General features: G+C 36.2%; 1 protein-coding gene across 1 annotated transcript in view; it reads left to right on the plus strand.

Annotated features, from left to right (window-relative positions):
• Nucleotides 1–21,686, plus strand: part of SLIT2 (slit homolog 2 (Drosophila)) — a 293,963-nt gene that overhangs the window by 204,301 nt on the left and 67,976 nt on the right. Inside the window, exons 10-16 of the mRNA XM_009887665.1 lie at nucleotides 12,528–12,599; nucleotides 13,257–13,328; nucleotides 14,504–14,575; nucleotides 16,482–16,625; nucleotides 16,755–16,918; nucleotides 17,666–17,689; nucleotides 21,206–21,356. Coding sequence (XP_009885967.1) covers nucleotides 12,528–12,599; nucleotides 13,257–13,328; nucleotides 14,504–14,575; nucleotides 16,482–16,625; nucleotides 16,755–16,918; nucleotides 17,666–17,689; nucleotides 21,206–21,356 — 699 coding nt within the window. The remainder of the gene's footprint in view (nucleotides 1–12,527; nucleotides 12,600–13,256; nucleotides 13,329–14,503; nucleotides 14,576–16,481; nucleotides 16,626–16,754; nucleotides 16,919–17,665; nucleotides 17,690–21,205; nucleotides 21,357–21,686) is intronic.

Raw genomic sequence — 21,686 nt, forward strand, 5'->3', positions numbered from 1 at the left:
CAGCAGGAAGCCTGACCTAATTCAACTCCTCAGTATCCTACAAAGCACTGATTTCTTCCTCTTTGCCCAACACAAACTTCCCTTAGATAAAATGTTGTCTGATCTGTTTCTGCATGAAAGTACTTTTTATTCATTACATTGTCAGTCCATCTGGGACAATGCTGCATAAAATCTAAGTGATGTTAATAATGTTGTTATTCTCTGTCCTTCCGGTGTATATAATTAAACTGCGGGTTTAAAGCGTACATTCCGTGTTGACAATTTTCTGCCTTTTCTTTTTTCCAGGGCATTGATAAATTAACCTGTATCTAAATAATGTGCTAAAACCCCCTTTTAGTGGAATATTGGCATTTTTAAGTATTAAACATTGGCAGTTTCAACTGAATAAAATTGTACATGTTGAAGCTCTGAGTTAGCTCTTCCAGGAAAAGTAAAAGAAAGGCTTTTTGTTTAGAGCCTAATACTGATGTCATGACTTTGCACTGCCGTGATAGTCCTGTTGGACAGCTGTTTTGGGATAACATTTTAAGACAATAGGAGCCATCTACTCTGCTGATGGCTACTGCTTCTGTAGCAGAGCAGGCAAGGAGACGATGTGCTTGCACTGCACTGCAGTTTCCTTGTCTTTAAGTTTGGCGTAATAGCCCAAACCACTGAGGAAAATGAGTTTACATTGGAAGCTGAAGTGGATGAGAAGCGAGCAGGTGTTCTGTGATGGTGGGAGCAGGAGGAGGCAGAGCCAGTTGCCGAAATACAGTTTCATTCCAATGCACTTGGAGTTACCAGTAAGCATCAGGGTGTTGCGGAGTGAGAGGGTTTTGTCATACCACTTTGTCTGACTTCTCAATTGGTACAGAAGTCGGTTGGTGAAAACTAGCAATTCCCATTGCATGAAGTCAATTAGCAGGCAATACATTGTCTGCCAAGTGCCTCTTGGGAAGATGCCTTCAGTAACAGGACTGCTTATCTCCAAGTTGCTGCCGGTGAAAGTGGAAGGAGAATAAAGCCTGCGGTGGTCCTCTCTTTTTCCCTTCTGGTGTGATAAAGCTCAGAGCAAAATTAAGTATTCAACATCTTAGTAAATGTAATTCTTAATCTTCATTGACTTAGTACAATCGTATCTGTACCAGTTACACCCTTCCTGCAAAATTAATTCTCCTCATTATTATCTAAATACACTCACACACAGCTAAATAAGAATACCTAAGCTTTTCTTTTTGGGGTCTGTCTGATCAATTTGATAATATTTGAGAAAGAAATACTTCATATTCCATGTGTATTTTAAAAAACAAAATCATTGGACTCTCCCAGTTTTATTAGTGCATCCGCTAATTCTGCAGCAAGCACAGAATTAAAACGGTTCACAGATGCACCTTTGCCTCTGGGCCAAATGAAAAGATTTCATGCCATGAGTGACCTGCAGGAAACATTTTGGGAATTTAAAAAAATTTCCTATAGCTCTATTATTTTAACATCAGTATTGCAGATGTCGTGAGGCAAAATACATTGCCCATAAATGCTATATATTAATAGTCTTCAGACTGTTGTTATTTAGTGTGACTTACTTTAGCCTTTTTCCATTGACTTAAGAAAAGCGTAATACATTATTCATTCATTAGAAACATAACTTTTGTTATTTAGTGTGACTTACTTTAGACTTAAGAAAAGCATAATACATTATTCATTCATTAGAAACATCATAATTTGAGTTCATATACATTTGTTGTTGAAACCTCTTCCCTTTTCCAGAATTTTTTTATGGGATGCTCTTTCATTGGCATGTTCAGTCTATTGAGCTTAACCAGCTCCATTGGTCTAATGCGCCTAGTGCTTTCTTCCTTTGTCCTACAGCTCATATATTAAAGGCATTAAAGGTCATTCTTAAGGTTCAAAACTATTATTTTAATTGGTTTTAGAAAGTATGGCCTTTCTAATGGAGATAGCATTTATCAGGCTTTATGCGGGCATGCCTTCCACATTTTAGTTTTTCAGCACCGTTAATCTATTTTCACTTGGTTGCATTTTAGAATTCACCTTCTGCGTGAAAATTCATTGAATCATCGGCAGAAATAACTCTGGTTCCCTTCGAATGGAGACTTTTTGGCACGTGTTCAAACAGACTATCAGAAACCTTACAAATAGCGACCCAGCAGCAATTCTTTAACTTGTACTGGTACCTTCTCTCAGAATGGTGTAAGTGACAGGCTCTTCTTTCAAAAGAATAGGCGAAAAAGCCATTAACGACCTAGACTACCTTGTGAAAATGCTGCTTTTACATTCTTCTGTTTTTCTCTTCTCTTCTGTGCCTTGAACTACCAGTCAAAGTGTTTCTAAAACCTCTTTCCTTACTGTCGTATTACAAATTAAAGAAAACAAATACAATTGCAATAAGTGTTTCGGGAGGGGGAAGGGAGTTACCCGCTCTGATGCCCACAGCTTTGTATAAATGATTATTAAAGCAAACAAGCATGGAATTAAATAGATTTTCATCTTCATTTTTGTTTATATTAAAACCATTTAAGTAATCAAAAGAAGGTCTTAAATAAATGTGCTTCTTTTTTTAGAAGGATAGCAGTCACTGCAGTGGTGTTTAGGGGAGGAGCAAGGTTTGCTGGAGGGGATGGTGACTGGAGGGTTGCCACTGTTAACTAACACTTGTATAAATAGTTTTAGTCTTTGTAAGGGGTAGAAAAGACCCTAAACCACATAATATATGAAATGAAAAAAAAACAAATAGGACTCGAGAATTTTAACAGTTCACCTTCATAATCCAGTGTAGTGAAAAGTCACTGACTTCCTAATTACTGTGGCCTTCAAGATAAAATTGTTCCTTTTTGTGAATGGAGCTTTCTAATGTTTGATTGCCAAAACTAGAAGCTGTATGGTTGTTTCATGATAGCTTTATTTACATTTCCCATGAGTTTCCTAATTCGTCCCCTCAGTCTCGTCTCATCTTACCTTCCTGATTTCTACTATTTTTCTTCATGTTTTCATCTTCTTCCATCTCATTCTCCCTTATACTTTGTTTTCATAAGTCTGTTGATTAATGATCGTGTATTATGCCAAGCACTCAACTACAGATTTGTGAACCATGTGATATTAAGCAGGATTAAAAGCTCCTGAGATTGCTTCTCACAGTAACACTCAAATTATATTAAAGAAAAAGTGGGCGGGAGGGAAGGGAAAGGAGAGAAAGGGCAAAAAGAAGAAGGAGAAGAGGGGAAAGGAAATGAGATCTGACAGAACTGAACTTGACAGAGGGACTTAACCAAGATAGAGTGACGAGTGACCTGATGACACTGCAGACACTGGGGAAGTGCTTTGCATAAATGAGGAATTTTATTTGAGAACCTGGAGCTCTGTGTATGTATCTTTTCCAGGCTAAGCTTGGCATGTGTGCAGTTTCACCACTTCTGTTGTCTTTTAAAATTCATCCTCAGCTAAAAGTCCAAAAAGTACAGCATTAAATAAATAGCTACTGAAAAGAGAGACTCTTACAGTGTGGTGCAAAGATGATTCTAAAGATGACCCTTTACAGAGAAAAGTCACTTGGGGGGAAGGGTTTAGGCACATTTATTGAAGACAATTCAAAGACTCACATAGCAGGAGAACTCTGAAACGTCAGAGATAAGGCAGCTGTCTCTGTTTTTAGCAGCTCGAAGTGTGATGTGGCTATCTACAGTAGTCTGACAGAAATGAGAGAGAACCGTGCATCTTTGCAGCTTGAAAGGAATGGGTCTGAGTGCTGAGGGGAGGATGCAATAAGTTACGAGACATTAAATTGATGATTGTTTTCCGGTGTCTGCATTTGTTTCTGCTTTCTAGTTTAAATCAAAACATTGGTCTTTTTAGGACTTGCACAGAATGTTAGCTCATAAAGATCATTTACTGCTTAAACAGTTAAGCTGTCTGACGGAAGTCTTGCACATCCAATGAAGTTCTGGAAAGGTTTTGCCAAGTTGGTTTCTATATATACGTATGTATATACAGCCATTGGTCTTGTTTCACTGTGTGTTGTTAAGATTTTTAGTAGGTTGCAAGAATCTTCTGTAACCATATCTATCTTTTTCCAGAAAATATGTGTTAAAATTCCAATCCTACCCTAAATAGATAGATCTCTTTGGTCTCACTATAAAATGTTCACAGCCGTTTAATTATTCTTATAGCTCTTTTTGACACTTTTCTGATTTATCAAAATCTTTTCTTAATTCCTGACATAACAAATGCATACATAAAATATTGCCAGTGTATGCAGGTGTAAAGTGAAAAGATTATGTCTATTTATGGATTAAAAATTATTATTATTATTATTACTATAGTATTCAATTGCTTATGCATACTGATACATACTTTGGTCATTCGGAAACCAGAAAAATGTGCTAGTTTTTGAATTTTTGGCAATTGCTGGATTGAAGTAAAGTGCGATAAAAGATACATAGCTAAGTACCTTGTGGAGACGTTACTATTTGCTAAATGCCCCTTTGACAAATTCACATGATCCAACTAATATTTTCTCAGCTCTTAATCTAACATTCCCAACTTTTGGGCAACTTCCTATAGCTGCTACGTTTTTAAAATTAACTTTTCTCATATATGCTTCTTTTCAACTGTAGTTCATGTGTACTTTTCTTCAGGTCTTCTCTTATCTTCCTCCCTTCCCAGAAATTTTTAAGACCAATGTTTTTAAGACCAATCCTGACTAATGCGCTGGACTTGATATTCAAATTTGTTACTAGTGGACTGGGGAGGCATTCCACTTTTTGGTGAAATATAGAGCTTTTGCGTCTGTTTTGCTTGAAAGTTACTGCATTTTTATGTCCAGAAGCTTATATCAAATAAGAGTACATGATTTTCAGATGCATTATTATTAGCTACAATGTATTAGTTATATGCTTATCTTTTCCCTAGAAGTTTGTTCAAAAGAATTCTCAGGAGTAAGGCTTTACATATGGAGGAGAACCAAAAAAGGGATCCCAATGAAATGGAAATACCTGGTGCAAAAAAGCTGACATGAAACTAAAATTTTAGTATCAATGTATGCTGTGACTGAACCTTTTCACGTACTGCAGCACCTAATTTTAAAGGCCATTCTGTTTAGTTTGTTAAGGCAAATGCAGCCGTTAACTCTGAAAATCTTTGCATGAAAATAAACCTAATACCGCTTTATAATTTTACTAGAAAAGTTTTATAACTTGGCACTCCCTATTGTAAGTGACATTTTGTTTAGACTGTTCATCTGTGGCATCAATGACATGAATATATTCTCCCTATAGACTTTTTTTTGATTGTGGGAAGGTGACTGTTTCTTAGGAAAACCAGTATTTATGCCCACTGTAATATAAAACAAAATTGTTTGTTTTCTTTATCAAAAATGAAGAAATTTGCTAAAATCTTAACAACTTTTATATGATATATGCATATAAAGACACAATAATTACATGTGAATAACGAAAAATGCATTATCTGCGAGGCAATGCATTGAATAAATGTGAAACAAATTAAAATTGGGTAAAGGAATCTATTGAGGTATTGACTTCTTTACCTTAATATGTTTAATTTGCCAATACAGATTCACTGAATTACATTTAACTTATCTTTGGGATTCCTACCTTAATATTTCTCAGGCAAAACTTAAAATATATTCCACTTGACTGCTTCAAAAATAGAAGGTTTTGCTAATTTGATAGCTAATCCTGTCTGTTTAACACACACAAGAGAAATGATTTGTCATGCTCTTACTCAAATATCTTCCTAATCTGAAAATTACTGGTAAATCGTGTGGCTTTATGCTTTTTTTTAAAAACAAACAAACAAACTTCTTATTTTAGTTGTCAGACATAGCAATTTTTGTAGGTAGAATATTTAATCTGTTCTTTATTAGCATGTGTTCTATGCTGCCATTGTTGCCATCTTTGGCTTCCTTCATATCCTTGTGTCCGATCCTAAAAACTAATTAAATTCAGAGATCAGAGGACAATTTCAGCAGTCAACAGGACGTAGAGACACAGAACACAACAACTGGAGAAGAAACATGAAAACAGTGCTGGTTTCCAGAGGCACTGGAAGTAGACAGTGGCCAAAATGAGCACCATTCCACCTCTGGGGGTTTTGTGCAAGTTTCTGGTGGGTATTGAAGTAGAAGAGGCACCTTGAGGGACCTCTCTGTACACTGCTGAGGGAAAGAAAATAACTCAAGCATGGAATAAGTGAATATTTTATACAGCTTGAAGGGAAGCTGGAGAAGGCCCATCTAGCTCTTCCAGAAAACCCCTCTTAGATCTCTGACAGCTGTGCCACACTCCAAAGGTGTTGGTACTCTTAGATTTTATTTTCACATATGGCTCTTCACTACTGATAACTTTTCCTCAGCAATACTGTGAGTGAAGTTACTGTGAAAGAAACTATGGATACTGACTTTTCATTATATTGTGTTTCATCATCAATGAAATGCTTTCTTCAATATTTATGTGTTGCTAAATAAGTGGTCCAGTAAGCAGCAACCACTTGTGAAAAGCGTTCTCAGTTAAAGAACTTTATTATATTTGTGTGGCAACTTTATGGTGTAAGTCCATGTATTGTTTAACAGGTGGTAAGGACTCCTGCCACACTGCCTGTCTCACACAACGGGGGGATTCTCAAGCTAGTGTTTCTGCTCAGTGAGAAGAGGTTGACAAGTCACTGCTTGTGATAAGCCAAGAATATAGCAGGACGGCATCTATTTTTTGTGAATTTAATACAGTTACTCTGAACAGCTCAAGTAGTTTTTGTAGTATAATGACTCTCATCATAAATAGGCTAATTAGAGAGGCTTTAACTTGACTCTGGGTGACTCAGGCTAATTGCACTGGAGCCGCACTCTGACAGATGCCAAAGTACTGAGCAAATAATTCTTGAAGTGGTGCATTTTGCCTACAACCTGAATCTGTAACAATTAAGGAATGTAAAGCCTATCATCATTAATGGTGCTGTAGGGTTCAGAGCATGAGATGGCCCTTTCTGTGATGAAAAATTAAACAAATGCAGGTTTGGGACTTGCTTTTGAGTAAATGCGATGAATTGTTTAATAGCTTTAGAATGACAATTCTTGTTACTTTTTTGATGTAATGCAGACTAAGGAGTCGTCTGTCATTTACAATCAATCCCCTGAGGAAATATTTGATAGAACAATTAGGCTGGATGTTAACAGTTTGGCAAGCTTTAGGGCAACATTGACAGTGATTCTTTATATGCAAATATTTAGGAAACTGTCAAGCAGATTTATTAATACACAGAATTAGAGCCTGAAACTCTAAAGTGCAAGTAATATAGTCGTTCAAAATACATCTTTTGTTTTGTTAGACATGGATGATATCACAGATTTCAACAGAATTCTTTTGCTGCTGAAGTTAGAAGTGACATTTAGTGGATATAAGCACTCTGGAGGTGCAGTTGTTGAGAAAGAAAAAAAAAGGTACTTTGTTTAATAGCCTCAAGGATTCCTGTAGCAAAGGAAGACCATTACTGTTTCCTTATTTTAAAAACAAACAAAAAAACCCTAAAACCTGGCAGATGTTGCGTATGATGAGAGATGTGTTGGCTGCGTATTGCAGTTCTTCAGATTCAGGAGCTGCACTGAATCCCATCACTGAAATCTATTTTCTGTTTTCTGACAGCTGTTTTTGCCATTTACTTTAAAAGCAGATGGGGAAAATGCAAAGAGGAGCTGTCAGTTTTATTACCATGTATAATCAGCATCTGTGCAATACATCAGACTCATTGCACAGCTTACACTTTCTTTTCTGTAGTAAAAATTCTTTTGGGGTTTCTTGACAAGTTTCTTGCAGACTTTTTGTAAATGAGTAGATGCTGGAATTAAAAGTATAGATTAATTAACTGCTAAAGCCGCTATTGTATTGACCAAATTTACTTAATCGAGATGTTATGTTCTAATTGTTTAATTATAAAATATATGGCTAATTTGGTGTTCCATATTCAAATTCCTGTGTTCTTAAGGAAGATATTTTATTTTATTGTTATGAAATATTTCTTTTTAGATACATCTCTGACCCCCTAACAGGCGTCTAGGTGCAGCACATCTCTGTGCAGTGTTTTTTACCTTTCTCTATAGAGCGGGTTTAGTATATTGTACCCCATCTGCATGATTTAAAATGAAAATGATTCGGTAGAGAACAGGGTGTTCTTCATTCCCAGTCTGCCCTCTTTCCTGGTGCAGAAGTCTTTCATAGAAATGACTTTTTATAGTGGGAAAATAAGCTAGTTTAAAAGTGTCAGTATAAATAAGCATGTTGTCTGTCTCTGTAAGTGCGGAAGTAGTAATCAGGAATGGTGTGCTGCAGGCTTATAGTAGGGAACTGCATCCTCCTGGAAAGTGTCAAGTGATTTACATGTCACGGGGCTCCCCGGGGACCGGGTGGGAAGAATCAGTCTCCTGGCTGGGGACCTACTTCCATTTGATTTGATTAGGTTGGAAGTCACAACTGCAGAAGCACCTTTGTTTCTTAGAATAGTAGGTGGTTGTACATTATGGTGTCCGCAGTGATAAGCAGAGGGGAAAGATTTAGAAAAAGAAATGTTCACAGTACATTTCCTAGATAGGAGAGATTAGGGAATAGTCTTCAGAAAAGGTTTCAACCAGTTTGGCAGTGTTAAAAGACAGTAAAACACTTATGTATTGATGCAGGACTTCTTTGAAGTGAAACACTAAAAGGAGCAGGAGACTTGGTATTAAGAGCATTAATTAGCGTTTGTGTGGTGATGGGCAGAGTACTTCTTATACATGAGGCAGTGCAAGCTTTGATGAAGCATGTTCTTAACTGTCTTCCTCCATTATCTTATCTTATTAAATATGCTACTAAAATTGACTGTGGGTTTTGAAAAAGAAACCACCAAAGCACTGTTTATGGTACACAGGTGATCATTTATAAAAAGGAATGACTTCTGGGATGACTTTGAAAGGAGATGTTGTGCACAAAATTTAATATAAGTTCATGGAAAAATACTGATATTAGCTTTTTGTTCTTCTGTAATGTAATGGTACTTCTGGCCGTGTCATTTGTGAGGTCTTAATAGCTGATTTTTTCAGTAACAGATAACTACAACCCATACTATTCCAGAATTAAAAATGTTTAATTTAATACGAGGAGTTAATATAAAGGAGTTTTTAATTACTGTGGGTTTATCAGTAGAATGCAAATTTCCTTTAGATATTAGTCTGTCTGTGCTTTGTGACCCTGGAATATATCTAATTAGATTTTTTCTGGAATAGTGGATGCAAATTTGCACTCTGTGAAATTCAGCTGATGCTAGGAAGATAAAGCAGAAGATTAGAGGATAACAAAGCTTGAAAATGTGAATTTGATTTACTTTCTTTACAGACAAAGTGGGATATAAAAGATTTTTCTTCTGTACTTACGTAATCTTATTTTTCCTTTCTTATACTAATCTCATTTTCTAAAATGTGATGTGTCTTAGCGCGTAAACTTTGGCGTGAGTTAAGAAAAGACATACTTAGATGATCCTACTATAACAAATCCTTTATCCAGAAGAGCTTGTAAATTTATCCCAGCACTGCACAGTCTGTCTATTAGACTATAAATTTCTCACTAAAAGGAAATGTTAGGTAAAATTGACCTGGAGTTCATTTTACATATCCACCAGTGAATTGGTAGTTCACTTTATTAGAACTGCTAGAAAATTAGCTTTCGGAAATATACTGTAGTAGGACTTCTTCAGGTTTTGGACCCATATAATTTGTAGACAAATTGGACAGCAGTAAATTAAATCTGCTATTCTGTCTTCTCATGAAAAATGTCATATATGTATCCTGTAAGGTACTTCAGTTTATAGAACTAACATGTTTTTAAATTAGAAGAGTAAACTGGAAAATACTTTGTGTCTTAATTTAACACTGGGCCTTGTCTTTCTCGAGTTATGTGCCATATCATCTCTAGTTAAGAGCATTATATATTTAAAGACAGGTGAAAGTAGACTGGAGCCCCTCCAGCACTAGGTTACAAATCTCTACATCATGGGCTAATAAGCAGCATTTATAAATGAGGCTTGTGACAGCCTTACGTGGGAGGATTGCCGCTTCAATATCTGTCTTTGCCATATACGCAGAGGCATTTTTCCCCGGTGACTCTCTGCAGCAATTCAAGTCCTCCTCTGTAATACGGCCTAATCCTTCCCTGTCCTTTTTACCACCCCCCTCCCCTTTCCAGTCCTCTGTGTGTGCCCTACGTGTTTCCCTGTGCAAGAGAGTCTTTGGCTGGTTTTCAAAGCTACACACCTGATAAATGTCTGGTCAGGCTGTCCCTGGTGGTTAGGCAGTTGGTTGCTGCCAAATAGAGTGTGTAACAGGAATGGATGGATGGCTGCCATTCCCTTCATGGCTGGGTTAATTTGGTTTCTCAACTCCTTCCCATTGCTAAAATAAGGAAATTTTTAGAAATTTATTATCTGAAAGTTTTACCTCTCTTTGACCTAGCCAGCTGAAGAGAAAACTATCCGGATGATGAGCATGCATAATCTTTATTTTCTGGGGAAACTAAGCTAAAAACGTAGCGTAAGAACAGAAGGTGCTTGGGTTTGGTCTAACTTGGTGTTGACCTTTAACTTAAGCAAGTTTTTACTTATTCAGGTGTTTGCTTTGTGCATCTACTCAAGTGTACTGGAGAAGAGTGACCTTGTTCCTTTACAGCCTAGCCAGTACTCCTGGTCTGATGCAAAATGCGTTTCATGGGTCCAAAAGGCTCAGCCAAGGCGAAGAAAGTTTCTGAAAGAATGTTGTGTTTATGGAAAAAGTTAACAGTCTTGTGCCATGGGATTCCCTGCAGTGTTTAAAATATACCTGAAAACTGTAGCAAGGTGGCAACATTTTCCTAGTTAAGGACTTTTTTTTAAATATGAACCCTGTCTAAAACAGCTCCGATGAAGTGAGATTTTCTGTGTCAGGAAGATTTTTTTTGAGGCTTTTTTTTTTTTCTTGGCTTCTTTATACGCCATTCAAGAACAAATTCTGCTAAGGTAGAACACGGTCAGACTTCAGAGATTTTGAGTATTAAATGTATAACTATCTCCATCTGAACAAAACTTCACAAAAACAGTAAAAAAAGTCTTTCTTTAGTTCAGCTATACTGTAATCTCTGGAGAAACTTTACAAAAAGAAATAATTGTTGTAAGAATAGTTTCTTGGAAAGACTTACTCAAAGTGAATATATGAGCTTATTAGTTACACTGCACACACAGAGATGCATATGTCTCTCTATCAGAGCAAAAGCAAACCAGAAGAAAGTCAGTAGGACAAGGGTAATAGGAAAAAAAAAAAGGCTAATATTCCCACATCTAGATTTAAAAAGGCTTTTTGACCTTAGATTCTGAGTCAATGTCTGAGTGATTTAAAACAGTGCAGTAAATGCTACAGAATTTTGATTCCTTATCTGAAATGGATTTTTGGCATTGTCTTTATGTACTTAGATTACAGTAAGAGTTGATACCTGTGCATGAAAGAGGGAAATAGAAAGCTTGTTAGATAAGCATGGTATGTACGTTTGAATGATATTGCCATTTCCTGTTGTACCTTTTAGTATAAATAGTTTCATTCCTTATGTCTACATAACAGAAATTCTTGCACTGCCATAATCATGAAGTACTGTGGTGTGTGAAGAAGTAGCTTCTATTTTAAATGTGCTTATTGCTGAATCTGTTTTGACTTGTTGGCAGGTGGGCCATAAGTCTTTATCAGCGTAGATTTCCTATATGCAAAGTTCCGGAAGTTCAAAAAATTCTTGGAAAACTGTTTCCATCAGCAAATTCACACTTTGCAGTATGGCAAGTTTCAGTCACAGTCACTATACACGCAAAGCAAATGTGGCCTGTAACGTAAACGACAATTTTAGATTAAAATTGTCATTTAAAAGAAGTTAGATGTGTGGCTGTGCAATCCTAGTATTATATCTTAAAGAAAATGTGTTACATACTGTATCCAAAGAAATCATGTGTGCATGTTTAAATATATGGCATTTGCCTTACTGCAGGTAGCAACATATGTTATTTGTTCTCTAGGAACATTCCTCTCCACTTTCTTATGGTTTGCATATTTGAATGATTAACTCACAGAAGTCATCAGACATTTCTGAATACAACTTACTATAAACATTGTTGTGTCAATCGGCTGTCAATTGACACTAACTCAAATTTGATTTTTTTAATGACAATTCCATCTTAAATTTTATAAAAATCTTATATGCTCTGAAAATAAGTTTTCTTTAGATACAAAATCAAGATTGGGTATTAATTTACAACATTACATTCTGTAGGTTACAAGGTTTGGTTTTAGACACAAAACCTGATTTTTTTGTAATGAAAACTGAAATGAAATGACCTTGTTTCTCAAGATAAAAATTATACTGAAAAAGAAAGAAAAAGCAGCCTTCTTTATTAAAGTCTATCCGTTCTAGTTTGTTACAGGTTTAGATTGCTGTTTGGCTTGGGTTTTGTATTTTTATGTTGTTACTATTCTTTTTCAGACGGTTAGAACAAAATTCAATCAAGGTCATACCTCCTGGAGCTTTCTCACCATATAAAAAGCTTCGAAGAATGTACGTACCCAGTAATTTAGATTTAATTTTTTATTGTCATGTATATATACACACACATACAGATATGTTTATATATATATAAAAAAAATTTTAAAAAGTCAAGGTCGTACAGAGGAACTGCAGTCAATATGTGAGCACTTAAGAAAGTTTCACTGCTAGAAGATTAACTGATATGGCAGCCTGGTTATTAAGACCATATAGCATCTTTGTCACATTAATAATAATTGTTTTTTACCAAGTATTGAAATTATTTAATATAGTTCTACATAGAAGCAATATGTTACTGCAGTGAACGCTCTATTAAAAAAATTAATTAATGGGGATAAGCCTCTGTTATTTCAGAATACCTTTGAGGAAGTATAGTCCTGTAGCCATAGCAAACAGAGAATTCTTTATAAAATGTACTGAAGCAATTAGGAAAAGTAAATCTTTTTGTCATTTTTTTCAAGCATTTAAAAGGTCTGTTTTAAACCATGCATTTTGCTTCAATGCACTGGCAATTTTAGGGTTTTTTTTATTAAAAGTCTTTGGCAGTTTCTGACATAAATGTTTTAATTTCTCTATCCCTTCCATGCCTAATTCTAATTACATATTATTTTAATGTTTGCTATTTTGAAAATAGCTTGAATTAATTGAATCGCATTTCATATATTTCAGTGACCTGAGCAATAACCAGATCTCTGAAGCAGCTCCAGATGCTTTCCAGGGCTTACGTTCACTCAATTCACTGTAGGTATCTGTTTGACATGTAAAAACAGAAGCAAATTTCTCATATTCTTATAGTGAAGTTATTTTGGATTTTTGGCTCTCTGCAGAATTTTCATAGAATCATAGAATGGTTTAGGTTGGAAGGGACCTTGAAGATCATCTAGTTTCAATCCCCCTGCCATGGGCAGGGATACCTCCCACTAGACCAGGTAGTTCAAAGCCCCATGCAACCTGGCCTTAAACATCTTCAGGGATGGGGTCTCAGCTTCTCTGGGCAACCTGTTCCAGTGCCTCACCACCCTCAGAGTGAAAAATTTCTTCCTAATATCTAATCTAAATCTACACTCTTCCAGTTTAAAGCCATTCTCCCTCATCCTATCACTACATGCCCTAGTAAAAAATCCCTCTGCAGCTTTCTTGTAGTCCCCCTTTTAGTACTGAAGGCTGCTATAAGGTCTCCCCAGCACCTTCTCTTCTCCAGGCTGAACAACCCCAACTCTCTCAGCCTGTCCTCATAGGAGAGGTGCTCCAGCCTTCTGATCATCTTCGTGGCCCTCCTCTGGACACGCTCCAACAAGTCCATGTACTTCTTATGTTGGGGACTCCAAAGCTGGATGCAGTACTCCAGGTGGGGCCTCACCAGAGCAGAGTAGAGGGGCAGAATCAGCTCCCTTGACCTGCTGGCCATGCTTCTTCTGATGCAGCCCAGGATATGGCTGGCCTTCTGGGCTGCAAGTGCACATTGCCGGCTCATATATATTCGCTCAATTTAGCAAGCTGTAACAGTAATTTCAGAATGTTAGAGAGATGATTGACTGTTGTATCACAGCTGGACGCTAAAACATGTATGGTTTTTCTATAAATACGTTCATGGCAAAAAGTTGAACAAAATCAGACATTTGTTTTATTCCCCAGTTAGTTGTTCTTACAAACAGCAAATCCGCTTACCAAGGTCCCTTGGTAAGGCTGTAAACAGTGAGGTGCTGATTCTGCTTAGAGCTCTTTGGAGAACACACCTTTTGGGACAATGTGTGATCCTGCTTCCTCTCAGGACAACAAGGATCTTGCAAGTATCAAGTTGCTGCTGTTGAATTCTCTTCAGGAAAATGGAAATTTCGTTATTTTTAGGGTCAAAATCACATGGTGCATGCCTTTCATAATGGCAGCTTTATTTGCTTTATTATTTCCTGGTACAGTGTCCTCTATGGCAATAAAATTACTGAACTCCCGAAGGGCCTGTTTGAAGGACTCTTTTCTCTGCAATTGCTGTGAGTATTTTTTTTTTAATACTTATTCTATTTTGGGGTAAGTCAGAAGGGTAAAATTGATGAGAGATATATGCCTGGAGAAGAACTGGCAGGAAGTCCTGTATAAGATCAGAGTATAATAAAAACAAATTATGTTAAAGCCAAAGGAGTCAAGACTGTTGTAAACCAGCTTGCCATTCATCCACAAATTTGATCATATATCAGTTAATGTCTCAGCCTAAAATGATTAAAATGAAACTATTCTCTTGTGTGGAATTTCTAAGGATAAAACACATAAGATATGATACTGTCTTGCCCTGTAAACAGCAAATAGTATGTATAAAGTTGTGTGGAAACCATAGAAGGAATATTTGTATGCTTTATACAGAGAAAATATGTAGTGAAAATGCTGTGTAATTGTATTTCTAGTTGTACACATGGAAGAGCAAAGTTGCAGTTCAGTTTCATTGATGACTTCTAATGTTTTCTGACACTCTTCTCTGTACAATTCTTTCACTCTGTGAACTCCAGCTGCGGTTTCATTCAACACTTTGGAATTTTCCCTGTGTAATCTTATAAACCATTTCTATATAGATTTAATACTGGGAATAAAGAAGAATGTCATAGAAATATGTTTATCAAATATTGTCAATATTTAGCAGAAGAGGCTCTGCACGAGTTGTACTGAGTAAAAGAAATTCGTAAAATAGGCCATGAAACAACGGTGGTGTTTTTGGAAGAAAACCAATTGTCCCAGAATAACTGCCTTGTTCATTTAAAGCTTCTTCTTAAAGAATTTAAAACTTCTTCCAACTTGATTGGAAACTTTTAATGTCCAGACTTGTAGTGATTGGCAAAATGTCTATTATTAACAGTTCCTTGAAGATGGCGAATCAGTAAGTACAAAGAAAATGCACATTCTAGCACCACCTAGAGTTTTACATTTTGATTTATTTTAGTCACAAACTAGTAGGGGGGAGGGGGTATGCATTCCTTTTTTCCTTTAAAGAGATTTTTGCTTTTTAGCTCTAAAAAAATATTAAGAATTTGTAAATAAAAACAAGGAAGAGCTGTCTCTGAACTTCTTTTTATTCTGCATTAAAAGAATGTCCATAGCTTGATATACTTTGCATAAACAATACATTTCAGTCTACGTAAATTTCTACTTGTGTGGCAAAACTTTAATTAGAGCTTTGCTTTTCAAATCCACCATTCTATTCCATTTCAGGCTGGAAATAGGAAAAAAATCAAGAATACTTGGTTTTAAAAATGCATCTAGTTGAATGACATTTTTATTTTTTTTTCTCTTCAAAAGCGTGAAGGAGTTGGTTTAGATTGGCCTGTTTGTTTTAACTTTAGAAGTCTGGGAGGTGCAGGGAAGAAAAGGTTCCCTTTGAAGATGGAGAGGAAAAAGGATCCAAGACAGATTTGGATATATTCCATGCCACCAGTTTTTACTACAACTCTGTTAATGCGGCAGCATGCTGATTAGTAACATATAATTAAAAGTGCCACTGCACATCTCTTCCAGCTAATGAACACAGTGTTCAGTTCCTTTTTTGTTTGTTTATTTATTTGGCAAAAGGAACTAGTTTTCCTTGCAGATACTTGATTTTTTAAGCTTGTTTCTTTGCACGGACAAATACCACACACACACGTTCTACCAACACATGCAAGAAATGGGATTTTAGCTGAACAAACCCGCACGTTTCAACTCCAAGGTGCAAACATTTAGGAATAATTTCAGAGTACCTAAGTAAGATACTTCAGTTCACGAAATCCCTTATGTCAACGTCAATTAATATTTGTTACTATATCTCTTGTTCTGGTTACAAATACGCACACAGAATTGCCTGTGGAAAAATGCTGAAGCTGCAGCGACACTGAGTGAATTCTTTCAATTTCATAATTGTCTTCCATCAAACAGATTATTGAATGCCAACAAGATCAATTGCCTGCGAGTTGATGCTTTTCAAGACCTGCACAACTTGAATCTTCTTTCTTTGTACGACAACAAGCTTCAGACCATCGCAAAAGGCACCTTCTCACCCCTACGTGCAATTCAGACCTTGTATGTATGCTCTTGTTTGTGGTTGACTTTAGTATGACTTCATATTCTACAACGTACTAAAAATATCGGGAACTGCTGAGACCAAAGGGAAATAATGTGTGAAATTATCATCTTTTTTCTTCATGAAAGGCATTTGGCTCAGAACCCATTTATCTGTGACTGCCATCTGAAGTGGCTGGCGGATTATCTTCATACAAACCCCATTGAGACCAGTGGTGCCCGTTGCACCAGTCCCCGCCGCCTGGCAAACAAAAGGATCGGCCAGATCAAAAGCAAGAAATTCCGCTGCTCAGGTAATTTTCTGAGTTCAGCTGCTATTTTTCTTTTATTGGCAAAAACAGTGGTTATAGAAGTTCTAATGAAGGCAGCTGGCTCTCTACGGGATTATTAAACACTGCAGAATCTTTTTTAGTTCCTTGACTGAAGGGGGGAAATCATGGACGTCATAGACTATTGGATCATGGAACATTACTATAGTTAACAGACTTGGCACTATTTCTGAGTAGTATTAAATCTAACAAAAGAAATGCAATATATAATACTTCAGAATGAAATGCTAAAGTTATTCGCTACAAGTATCACCAACATAAATCATTTTGTAAAATTTCCACGAGGCTCTGGAGTATGTGAAAGATCTAAAAATTTCTAGCTAAATATGGAAACATGACATACTCATTTTATACAGGGAGCTTACCTCATGCTGAAATTTACTATTTTCTTTTTCTAATCTTATTCCATTTCCTACTTACATTTCTCTAAATGCTAACTTTTGTCATATGGTATCCAGCTGTTCCAGGTGCATTTCACATTCTACAATTTATTCAGTCTCAAGTGCAAATACCAGATGAGAACTGTTTGTTATCCATGTTCCGGATACATTTATGACTATTCACACTTTGTTGTTTATCAGCTCTCGTTGCGAATACACATTTTTTCACTTAATTATCTGTAGTTAACTGTAGTCCATACTTAATCTAATAAAACTCATTCTTTGCTTGCTGACATTCAGGTGCATCTTCTATTTTTTTCTCTTTATTTAGCTAAGGAACAGTATTTCATTCCAGGTAGGTTTGGCTCTGCAGTAAGATTGACTAACTGCAGATACTCTCTCCCTTTCCCCCAAAAAGCAAAGTTTGTTATAGCTTTTAGGAAACTGATGCATGTTTATTAACATTAGTCAATATCTGTAGCTAGACACAGTTTTCCTTTGTAGATTACTAGTAGTTCTGTTTTCTGAATATGAGAGCTTAGCATGCAGCTCCATTTCTTTTTTTTCTTTGTCTCATGAATTTGCACAGAACCTACCAAAAATTATACCTCTGCTTAAATTATTTAGAAGGTTGCACCTGCTAGTTCATATTTCAATTGCCACCTTTACTTACCTTATACTTTGCCCTTCTGCCACTACTGTTTTTAAAACGTAGCTCCTGAGCTGCTTTTAAACAGAGGCAACCATGCTACCGTCAAAGAGCTAGTACAACTTTAAAACCCAAACATTTTGCAAATGAACACTCCCTTGCCTTGCTTTCATGCTCTCCACCGGCTGCAGCTACTGCTTGCTCACCCTCCTTGTGTTTGCAAAATCACAGTGGAATGCTTGGAAAAGAAAGCTGATATTCTTCACTAAAGGCATTCTGTGATCACACAGATACAATGAATCGGAAATGCTTTCCCTTAAAGAAAATACACCTTTAGAGTTGGGGTGAAACGGCAATTTACACACTGCTTTAAGCTACAATAAGTCTATGATATTTTCACAAAAGAGTGACTGATGTTGGCCCTAGCTCTTTGAAATATGTTTCTTTCTTTATTTTACCTTGCTTGTCAGGTGTGTGCACTGATTTTTTAATAGAAAATAAGAATTATATACTTGCATTATGTTCCTAACAGATTATAAATGATTGATTGGCAAAATAAACAAGGGAATAATGAATCTATTGATGAATTACAGTATGTGATTTGCAAGCAGGGTTTTCTACCATAGTTTAATATCTAGAAAAATATCTACAATAATTGATTATGACACCACTGCACTTGCTCTTTCAAGTACTACAGGTACATTGTCATTCTGCAGTGTTTGAAGTACTGATTTATTGATTGGTCTTAGTCTTTGTCTTTTAAGCTGGTATGTTTAACAGCTCCTCTCCTAATGCTGTGTGATGTATCACTTAAATTTGCAGCAATCACGTGAAGTTCTTCATGCCCTCATACTAATACGTTGGTTTGAATATGAAGAAAAGACAAAATGAAACACAAAATAAGGCAGCAATTTGTCAGCATTGGCAGCCGCGAAAATGTGTTTTAAAGCAGCATAAACCAGAGGGGGATTCAATTTCTCAAACCTGTAGTACCACTCAATTCCTTAATGAGTAGAACAGCTGTATTCCTGCCACAGAGTGACTTCTACTCAACCTTGCCAGCACAACTTTTGCCTCTGAGTTAGAAGTATTTTCTTGCCAGCAAATGTCTTCACAGCCTGTTTATAATATGGCCACACATGTAGTTTAGGTTTGTTTACGTGCCCTTTAAAAAATGCTATTCCTGAAAAAAAAACCAAAAAAAAAAGAACGAAAGGAATTAAATTAATCAAAAAGTGCTACAGACTTGCTTCTTGAAATACAGCTTCTGTGCTTTCTCTTTCTATTAGGTTGTCAGGGAGATGCTGCATAAAATTCTTTTAGCTGTTGAAGACCTTGTCCCTGAATATTTTAGTTGTTTACTTTAAACTTCTAACAGTGATTTACTCTGGACGCAGGAGGAAAAAAATGTATTTGTAGCCTTGTTTTGGGGTAATAAAAAGTGCTAAAAAGACTTCTTTACACTTACCTAAGTACTGTAAATATGTTAGCATTTCTTTAAAAACTTAAATATCTTTTATATTTGTTTTAAATATATTATTGGGAGATCTTGATCTGCAGACACTAGGAAGTCTTAGTAGATTTTTTTTATAGTAATTTGGAAGACTAAAGGTTATACAAGTATTAAATCATTAATTTGAAAAAATATAATTTTTCAGCTAGCTTGTAGAAATATTCCATGTAGTTATATCATATGTGTTAAGATAACATAATATATGGTAATTGTTGAGGGTTTTTTTTTTCCTTTCCTGAGGAATCTGTTTCTCCTATGTCTTTTGTTTATTAAGGTTTTAAGTGGCATAGCCTGTATATGTGTTCAAGGGAGCAGCTTTTAAAGAATATATTCAAAAAAGTGAAGAATAATGCATAGGAGGCATTATCATCCTATATGAAATCTGTAATTAACCCCAATCTTTTCTTCATTTTTTAAATGCCACTTAAAATTAATTATTCTTTCTTTCTGCTGAAGACGGTACTCCTTAGCAACATCTTCTAATCAAACTAAAGTTGAGTAGAGAACGTGAGAGCTTAGTTCATGTTTGTCTTAATTGGGATTACTCTGTCTTTCTTTCCTTCTTGGCTATCTTTACTTTTGCAGGAGTTCACCATTTTGGCTGTAAGTAAAGTTCAGTGTCTGAGCTAAATCACAATGTACCTCCCAGCCCTGATGCACCTTCTGCTAGTCTCAGTCTTTTCACCTTTGTCCAAGAAGAACCCGCAGGTCCTTTCAGCTTCTCTTTGTTTTCTTTGTCACCCACCCTCAGTTCCTTACTGGATGTTTTCTCCCGATATGTTTAGGAAGTTTTCTTTGACTGACTCTGGGAAATGGTGGAGGAAACTTTCAATGTGGTTCATTTTTTTTGTACTTCTTATTTAATCTGTGACAGTAATACTGTTACTCTGGCACTGGACATTCAGTAATAAGAATGCCATGTCATGTAAGCAAGTATTAAACTTCAAATGCTTCTGTAACTTATACCTACTCCTTCCTCTTTTCCCTTGCTCTTATCCTTGGCCTAATGGATGCAGTTTTGATAATGTAGCGAGATTTTCTGTTGTGCTTGATCTAACCATGTGGTTGTGAGGTATGAGTAAAACATGGTTCTGTCAAGCACCATGGAACGTCACGCAGCTTTCTACAGCATGGCAAGCTGCTGAGGCTTAAGTCAGGATCACACATTTTTTAAATTAAAGCTGAAAACAGGGCTTTCAATCTTATGTGTTTCAGATGATGTGGAGTATCGGGACTATAAAAAAAAACAAAACAAAAACAAAAAACCACAGAGGTTAATGAAGTCCGGTCAACAATACAAATTTGTAACAAGAGAAAGAGAAAAGGTGGCATTCAGGATCTATTTATTCTTGATACAGAGAAAGAAAATAAATTCTAAAAGAATCAGTGGCATTTGTGTGATTAGCTATAAACAAGGCTAGATTGGCTGACAACATAATCAGCAGAAAGTACAGCTGTGAAAAGCTCCAGTTAACGTTATCCTGTTATGTGAAGTTGGTCACAGTTTCTTTTTCCAGCATATCTTATGCCCCTATATTTAACCCTCTCTTGAAGCCCTTGTGTCTGTTCAATATCACAGAGTTTATCATACGTTTCCCAAGTTGCCCACCCGTTATCTGCATTGCAGACATCTTTTCAACCTTCTCACAAGAAACAAATCTTATACTTTATTGACTCAGTATCTGTATTTTGACTTGACTCTTCCACAGGCACTGAAGATTACAGATCCAAATTAAGTGGAGACTGCTTTGCAGATTTGGCTTGCCCTGAGAAATGTCGCTGTGAAGGGACCACAGTGGACTGCTCCAATCAGAAACTCAACAAAATTCCTGATCACATCCCCCAGTACACAGCAGAGTTGTAAGTTGAACCCGTAATAAAGCATTATTTGCTTATGGAAAAACTAAAATTTTCAAATATAAAGCCACAGCTTTAGTTTTTTGAACAACAAAAATTAAATGTAACCTCTGTGGTGCACTTCAAAGGGCTAGATATTAATAAAAATTATTTATGCATCATTTGGGTACCATGTGGCCTTAAAGAGTTATGATAAATAAATAAGGTAACTATTCTATGTTTCTAGTTCTCCAGTACATGAGCCACCCACTTGGATTTTTTTGAAAGGTAGTGGGGTTTATTTTGCTTTTTATTTTAACTGCAAGAGCAAGTAGGACATCCAGTAACCAGGGG

This window comes from Charadrius vociferus, unplaced genomic scaffold (assembly GCF_000708025.1).
Source record: "Charadrius vociferus isolate BGI_N301 unplaced genomic scaffold, ASM70802v2 scaffold306, whole genome shotgun sequence".
In the NCBI taxonomy this organism is placed as follows: Eukaryota; Metazoa; Chordata; class Aves; order Charadriiformes; family Charadriidae; genus Charadrius; species Charadrius vociferus.